Genomic DNA, 7,959 nt, shown 5'->3' on the forward strand with positions numbered 1-7,959 from the left:
TGTATAAAAGAAAAAAAAAGCCCGAAAAAAAAAAAAACACACAAGAAAAAAAAAAATCCATGTTTTCCTAATTTGCACGAAATTTTATACCACATGATGTGCCTTGCCTTCGAAGACTAAGTATTACCGGACCCGATATCAGTGCGAGGGAGTCGCTGCATGCCCGGGGCTCCCGGGGGGCCGGGGGGGCTGGGGGCGGCTGCCCCCCCCTCGCCTCCTGCATGGCTTCTTCTCGGCCGGAAAAGTCCCTTTTCTCTCTATTATTATTCTTTTTTAACCAATTTTCCCCCTCGGAAACGTCTTCCAGTTGGTAATACCGATGCATCCTCTGCGCCAACACACCGGAATATGCAATAGCCGCTCGGCTGCGCCGGCGAGGGGGGGTCCGGCCGGGGGGGGGGGGGGCCGGTGGGGGGGTCCGGCCACCCCTTTTGCTTTGCCTCTCTTTTTTTTTTTTTTTTTTTTTTTTTTCCCTTCCCTTTTGGGGGTTTTAATTTTGTTTTTCTGCTTACAGCAACCAAAGGCAGCGAGGCGGGAGGCAGCAGGGACCCCCCCCCCCCCAGGTCAGAGCCCCCCCCCCCCGCCTTAATGCTCGGGAGAACCCAGGCGTCCGGGCACGGCAGGACGGATGAGGATGGGGAGGACCAGGGATGGAGACCCCCATGGCTGAGCCCTTACGGGGGGGCCACAGCATCCCACCACCCCTCCCCGCCTTGCGGGGACACCCCCCCCCCCCCTTTTTTAATTGGTTTTCAATGGGGCGCAGGGCTGGGAGGGCTGAGCCCAGCTGCTCTCGTGACAGGAATGGAACCGTGTGAATGTAGCTGTGCCCCCCCCCCCCCCCCCAGGGCTGGTGTTGGGGGGGGGTCACAGCCCCCCGCCCCCCCATCCCCATCGGCTTCATCTCCGGGGGTCTGGCTGGCAGAGCAGGGAATAGGCAAAGTCCCAGCAGGAGTTCCCCTCTCGCCGTCACTTTGCCTATTCTCTGCTGCGCCGACTGCCGAGCGGGGTCCCGACACCCCCAAAAAATCCAGAATTTGCCTTAAAACCCAAGCGTCCCGCCGGCCGGAGAGAGAGACAACCCCCCCCCCCCAGCCCCCCTGAGGCTGAGGACTGACGCGGGTTGTGACACCGATGGGCGGGTGGCACCGCGCGTCGCTGCTGCTTTGTAATGAAGAAACGTCGTCGTCAACATTTTTTTAAATTTTTAATTTTTTTTTTCTTTTTTTTTTTTCTTTTTTTTTTTTGGTGTCCAAAAGTATTAGTGGGGAAGGGGGGGGGGGGGGGGAGTGTCGTGTCCCGCCGGGGTCTCGCCCACCGGTGCGGTTTGCTGGGGGTCCCACAGGGCAGGGGAACATCCTTGGGAGACTCTTCTTTATGCAAGGTGCAGTATTGATTTCTGCAAGGACAATGCAACGCGGGGAGCGGGAGGTTAGCGTCCAGTTGGGGGAAAATAACTTAAAAAAATAGAATTTAAAAAAAAAAAGAGAGAAAATTGAAAAAAAAGAAAAAAAAACAAAAAAAAAAACAAAAAAAGGGTTTTAAGGCTAGAAAAGGATCAGCTCAAAGCAAAAAATTATTATATATATATAAAAAAATAGCATTTCTCAGCGGTGAGCAGAGCGACAGCCAGCGGAGGGAGGGAGCGGGGGGCACCTGGGGCAGCCCCCCGTCCAGTCCCCCCCCCCCGCGAGCGTGGGGCCTGGGGGGGAGGCGAGGGGCGCTGGCGCCCCTCGGGCCTGGGCCCCCCCGCCCCGAGGAAGCCCCCGAAGCCCCCAGCCCCACGGGGGACACCGGCCGGGGTTTCCCCCCCCCCCGTGTGTCCCCCCCCCCCTTTTGCTGCCTTTACCCCCGGGGCCAGCAGCACGTCTGGCCGGGCTGCGGCCGCAGCCCCCCCCCCCCCCCCCCAAAACCCGCCCTTGGCAAGAAAAGCACCTTAAAACATGTTAAAAAAAAAAAAAAAGGCAAAAAATAATCAACTCGACGCCCCCCCCCCCCCCCCAGTTTGGAGGGCGGCAGCGGGGGGGGGGGTCGGACTGGGGGCTTTCCCTTGGGGGTCCGGGGAGCCCCCGCCATCCCCGGCGTCTTTGCACTGCTCCCCCCGACACCCACCGCCCCGGGGCTGCATCCCCCCCCCCCCGGCTCTGCCCAAAGGGAATATGCAAACTCCCCCCCCCGGCCCCCTCCCTGGGGGGCACTGGCCGTGTGGGGACAGGGGGGGGACGACCACTAATTTTTTTGTTATTTTTTATTTTTTTAATCGTTCTCCCTTTTTTTTTTTTTTTTTTTTTTTTTTTTTTTTCTCCCCCCGCGGCCTCTGGGCTCGGTGGCCACAGTCGGGGTGGGCGCAAAGCGGGGTGGGGTGGGAGTGGGGGGGGACACCCCATCGCTGGGGGTGCTCCGGGGGGGCCCCCGGCAGGATGGGGATTTTTGGGGGGGGGGTCCGCTCGACAATCACCGCGCCCGGGGCTCCCGCGGGGGTTTCATGCACTACAGTCTCTCCTAGAGGGTTTTTAGTCGGGCTCGTCGGCTTAAAAAAATTAATTAAAAATAGTCCTTGTGACCTATAAATAAAAAAAAATAACCTGTACATATATATATATCTCTCTCTCCACATATATATATATGGGGCTGCAGGGGCCGGAGGTGGGCACGGGTCCCTGCGGGCCGACACACAGTTAAGGTACTTTAAAGCGCAAAGGAATATATATATATATATAAAAACCCCTATATATATATATATGTCTTGTTTGTTGTTGTTTTGTTTCTTTTTTTTTTTTTTTTTTTTTTTTTTGTACTATGATTTTGGAATTGCTGCTTTCTGTCCCCCAGGCTCCCGCCGCCGGCTGGGGCGGGCAGCACCCATGGGTGCCCCTGTACGGCAGCACCCGCGGGTGCCCCGCGCGATGCCCGCGAGCGGGCGGGAGCGGAGGTGGAGACCGGGGAGGGGGGGTTGGAGGGTGGGGGGGGGGGGGAAACCCACCCCCCCCCGGGGCAAAGAGCGGCAAAAGGAGAGAAACCACCCCAAAAAGGCGTCGAGGCGGCAGCCGGCAGGACCACGACTCACACCCATACCAAAAATCCCGCCGCAGTGCCTCCGCGCCGCCGGCTGCCCTCGCCCGCCTTTTCGGGGGGTCCCCCCTCCCCGCCCCGCGGGGGGGTTGGCTGGGTGCCCCCTCCCTCGCAGTTATATTTTACTAGTTAGCCGGATTCTCGCTTCTCGCTTGCCGCAGCCGTTACACACCCGCCGAGCGCACCAGGGCCGCGAGCCGGGGTCGGGATCCCCCCCCCCCCCCCCCGGCTGTGCCCCCATCCCCAAGCCCCTGCATGACCCCCCCCGAGCCCCCCGCTCGCCTCCCTGGTGCTTCACGATATTTGATTATACCATTGTACGCAGCCATTACCGATAGCCGCCGCTCCTGCCTACATACCAGTTACTGACCGTGACTATGGATTTTGGTTTTTTTTTTTTTTTTTGCTTTTCTTTTTTTGTTTTTGTTTCTTTTGTTTCGGGGTTTGTTTTTTTTTTTTGTTGTTGTTGTTGGGGTTTTTTTTTTTTTGGTTGTTTTTTCCCCCCCCCTCCCCTATGCAAAAAAGAGAAAAAGAGACAAAAAAGAAGAAAAAAACAAAAAACAGAAAACTGACACACAAAAAAAAAAGATAAAAAAAAGAAAAGGAAAAAAAAAAAGACAAAAAAAAAAATGTATAAAAATTAAACAAGCTATGCTTCAACTCCAGCCCGCCTCTGCCCTTCCTTCGCTGTCCCCAGGGGAAACTGAGGCACAGCGCCTGGCCTGGGGAGGAAACGGGTGTCCCTGCTGGGGGGGGGGGGGGGGCACTGGGGTGTACTGGGGTATACTGGAGCAGAGCCGTGCTGGGCAATGGGTGCCCATCACCCCGGGGGGGGGGGGGGGCACCCATGGGTGCTCCAGGCCCGGATGAGGAGGGTGTGTGAGCCGGGGGCAGCAGCACCCCGGGGTGGCAGGGAGGTGGGAGCGGGGCAGGCGCGGAGGGGACACGCGGGGAACGGGGACACGGGTGGGTGCAGCCCTGGGCTCACGTGGGGATGCGGCAAGACCTTGGCCACATGACGTCACCACCTCGTGCACCTGACATCATCGCCTCACCCGCGTGACGTCATCGGCCGAAGCTCGCGCGTCACCCCCGCAGTCCCCATCGTCCCCGTCCCGAAGAGCTGCTCAGCCCCCCAGGATCCCGTCGGTGCCCCCCACACCCCGGGACGTGGGGCAGGACGCCCCGGGGGGGGTGTCGGGGGGGCCGCCGCCGCTCTGAAGTCGCTGAGGCCTGGCAGGTCGTCGCATGCCACGACCCTGCCATTGTCCCCTGCCCCGGTGGCACCCGGGGGTGCCCCCGCACCCAGCACCCGCGGGGGCGGCGGGACAGCGCCGCGGGCCCCATCCTGGGGGTGCAGAGCCCCCCCCGGGGGCCACTGGACAGCCCCAGCTCCGGCACGGTGACACCAGATGCTTGACGCCGGGGCAGGCTGGGACCTTTACCGGGGTACAGCCGGGGGCACCCCCGGCCCAGGGCTGGGAGCGGCGGGGGGGTGGGGGACACCCCGCTCCTGTCCCCAGCCGCCGCCCTCTCCGATCCACTCCGGCGGGCGGCGAATCCACGCCGGGTCTTGGCGGCAGCCGGGAACCGCCGCGGCACTTCCCGCCCCGCGGCCGCCCCGCAAAACCCGGCACGGATCCACGTCCGGCGGACGGGACTGAGGGCGAAGTGCCCGACGGGGCGTCCCTAAGGCCGGGCACCGAGCGGGCAGGGGACGGCCGCCGCTTCAGAGGGACGTGGCCTTGCTCTGCTCCTCGCCGTCGCTCTCCTCGTCGCTGTCCTTTTCGGCCGCCGGGTTGGCGCAGCCGGCGTGCTCCAGCCTGCGGGGAGGAAGGCGTCGGCGAGGCATGGCCGCCCACCGCAGGGCACCCCCCCCGGCCCGCTCCCCTGCGGCGTCGCCATCGCCTTCGGCCACGCCGGGCCACGCGCGTGGCACCGAGGCCCGGACGGCGGGGGGGGGCCCGGTGCCAGCCCCACAGCGCCCAAACCGTGGTACCTGTCAGTCCCCTGGGTGTCCTGGAGGCCGCCCTGCTTCCTGCGAGGGGAGAGAGGGGCTGAGCGGTGCCTGGGGACGGTCCTGTCCCCACCCCGCAGCACCCTGCCCCCCCCCCCCCCCGGGCCGGCAGTCCGCCCCCGCCGAGGCGGGTGCAGGATGCGTCCCCGCCGCGCCGGCCCACCTGCGCATCCTGATCTGCCAGAGCCGGTTGATGAGCAGGAGCACAAAGACGATGAAGAGGAAGACGACGACGGCCGTGAGGCTGATGAGCCAAGGCTGCAGCTCCTTGGGGCCGGTGCCTGCACGGCAGGGACGGGGATGGGAACAGGGATGGGGAGGGGGACGGCTTTGGGGGAACCCCATCCTGCAGGGGATGGGACCCCCTCCCATCCCATGGCACAGAGCCCCGATTGTGCCCAGCCTGGCACCGGGGGATGCTGGGGACACCGGGGACGTTGACAGGCGCTCATGGGCACCCACTTCCCACCATTCCTTGGGTGCCGAGGAAGCCACCCCCGACACAGCCACCCCATCCCCGGGAGAGCGTGGGGGTGCCCAGCACGGTGGGGAGCACTGGGGACAGCAGGCAGGTACCCCCAAGTCTTTCCGCTCTGCCCCCAAAATGGTTTGCTGCCAGAGCACTGGGACAGACTGGTCCTACTGGGAAGGTCTCCCAGGAGCTGATCCGATGCCCCAGGGCGGGCACAGCCACCCCCCACCCAGGGCACACACACCGGGGCGCAGGGGGACGGGGGGGGGCTGCAGGGGCACCTACCGGCCTGTCCCCGGACGGTGGCGGCGAGGACGAACAGGACGAGGAGCGCGAGGGGCTGCGAAGTCCTCGGCATTTTCAGGGGGAGGCTGGCAGAGGGCTGGGGCACGGCCGGATCCTGCACCCCGAGATGGGCGCTCCTCTCCCACGCCGCTGCTGGGACCGAGCGCGGGCGCCGCTCTCTGCACCCCGGGCCAAAGAGCAGCTTTTATTGGGCTCAAGAGGACAAGTGCCACCAAGCGCCATGGCAACGTGGCTCCTATAACCCTTGGGAGGTGGCACCTCTCCTCTCCCCCCCCCCCCCCCCGGCTCAGCCACCAGCACCCTGCGGCACCCTGCGGCCACCACCTCGGGGACCACGTCGGGGACCGCGGCGGCAGCCCCGTGCCCACGGCTGGGGTCAACCCCCGGGGTGGGCGAGTGGTGGTTGGGGGGGGGGGATGAAGGGACAGAGGGATGGGTGGAGGGAGGGACAGATGGATGGGAGCGTGGGTGGACGGACGGAGGGAGGGAAGGAGGGGTGGATGGATGGAGGGAGGGACGGACAGATGGATGGGTGGGTGGGCAGCTGGACGGACAGAAGGAAGGAAGGACAGACAGTCGGATGGGTGGGTGGAGGGACAGACAGATGGGCAGATGTGCGGAGGAGCGCCCACCCTGCCTGCTGCCCCATCCCAGTCTCTCCCCACTGCCCATGGGGCACCGCACCCCCCGTCCCCACTGGCAGGGCTGGGGCAGATCCAGACCAGTGTCCCATCCCTGCAGACACGGCCCCCACCCTGCCACGCCGTGGGGATGGGGCAGCGGGGGGGGGACAGTGGGCAGTGCCAGGCCACCCCCTGGCCCCCAGTCAGGCCCAGGCCAGCTGGATCCCAGTTGCAATGGCTGGTGCTGGTGGAACCCCATCACGTGCCCAGGGAGTGTCCGGGTACTGTGAAGACCCCAGTATTAACGGTGTTATCGGCGAGACCTTGGCACGGTGAGCTGCTCCGCTCCACCTTGCAGCCCCGGCCTGCCGGGGCACAGGGGAAACTGAGGCACGGGGGAGCTGGCAGCACCCCAGGGATGGACCGTGGTCTTTGGCAGGGCCACCCTGCCCGTGGCAATTCCCCAAGGGGTGGAGAAAGTGCCTGGGGACATGGGGACAGGGTATCCACCAGAGGGATGGGGGGGGGTCCAGCCCCAGCCTGGGTTTAAGGCAGGAGATGGGGTTCCATATGACACAGCCCCCATCCCCCGTGCCCCCGCTCAGAGCCCAAGTACGGCTCATGGGTGCTTTGCCCCCTGCCCAAGACTGGCTTTGGGGGCACCTGTGGGTGCCACTGAGCTCTGCCCCATGGGGAGGGGGCACTGCCTGGCAGCGTTGGAGCACCGAGGTGGCCAGCGGGGGCAAATTCATCTTCAGCATACAGCCGTCCGTCTGTCTGTCCCTCCCTCCCCATGCATCTGCGCACAGTTGTGCTGACGTAGCCCTCCCCATAGGCATGCGCGTCCGTGCTTCCACGTGCACGTGTGTGCGCGCCCATGTCCGTGCCCCATGCGTCTCTGTGCCCATGCCGGGGCTGTGCCCCCCATGTCAGGGGTTTGCACCCCCCTTTACGTACCCGCACGCGTGTCAACACATGTGCTCCCGCACGCGTGTCCCTCCCCACGTGCCCATGCCCGGGCACCAGCACGGCTCCACCGAGGGATGCTGCTGTCCCCAGGTGAACATCGGGGTGTCCCAGCCCTGCCACCTCCCTGTGCCCACGCCTGGCTAAGGGGCGAGTGAGCGGGGCTGGGGCAGGCTGCTTTATTGGGGGGCAGCGATAGCAGCCCCAAGATAAGCGTGTGTGACCGGGCAGCGTCACCCCCCGCACCCGAGTCTGTGGCCGGTGGCCGTGCTGTGACCCGATGGCCAGGCATGGCTGCAGGGTCCCGGTGGCGGCAGGGGTGTCCCCTGGCCCTAGAAAAACCTCTTCTTGCGGGAGTCGGCGAAGGAGATGGAGCTGCGCGGGGCGGTGGTGAGCAGCCCCAGCGGGATCTCCATGCCGGGCAGGGTGCCGGCGCCTTCACCCTCCGGCTTCCCCTCTACCAGCACCCCGTCCTCCTCCAGCCACTCCACCTCCGGCACGGT

At 64.2% G+C, this 7,959-nt stretch overlaps 1 protein-coding gene across 2 annotated transcripts; it reads right to left on the reverse strand.

Moving 5' to 3' along the window:
* Nucleotides 1-4,500: 4,500 nt before the first annotated feature.
* SMIM24 (small integral membrane protein 24) lies at nucleotides 4,501-7,491 on the reverse strand. 2 transcript variants are annotated; one of them, XM_030032848.2, is made up of 4 exons: nucleotides 5,847-7,491; nucleotides 5,253-5,370; nucleotides 5,072-5,110; nucleotides 4,501-4,895 (listed from the first exon to the last, which is right to left on the reverse strand). In XM_030032848.2, exons 1-4 carry the CDS (start codon nucleotides 5,917-5,919, stop codon nucleotides 4,802-4,804), a joined length of 324 nt encoding a protein of 107 aa, XP_029888708.1. In that variant the 5' UTR covers nucleotides 5,920-7,491; the 3' UTR covers nucleotides 4,501-4,801. The 2 variants fall into 2 exon arrangements, with proteins under 2 accessions (XP_029888708.1, XP_029888707.1); XM_030032847.1 differs by lacking the exon at nucleotides 5,847-7,491 and having other exon boundaries at nucleotides 5,253-5,840.
* Between the last annotated feature and the right edge of the window lie 468 nt (nucleotides 7,492-7,959).

This window comes from Aquila chrysaetos, chromosome 12 (assembly GCF_900496995.4).
Source record: "Aquila chrysaetos chrysaetos chromosome 12, bAquChr1.4, whole genome shotgun sequence".
Lineage (NCBI taxonomy): Eukaryota > Metazoa > Chordata > Aves > Accipitriformes > Accipitridae > Aquila > Aquila chrysaetos.

Excerpts from the sequence above, each read along its gene's own strand:
- SMIM24 (XM_030032847.1), bottom strand. The coding sequence starts at position 5,461 with ATGGGAGGGGGTCCCATCCCCTGCAGGATGGGGTTCCCCCAAAGCCGT. Across the intron at positions 5,111-5,252 it reads TGGCAGATCAGGATGCGCAG|GAAGCAGGGCGGCCTCCAGG; the intron begins GTGGGCCGGCGC and ends CTCCCCTCGCAG. Across the intron at positions 4,896-5,071 it reads GACACCCAGGGGACTGACAG|GCTGGAGCACGCCGGCTGCG; the intron begins GTACCACGGTTT and ends TCCTCCCCGCAG.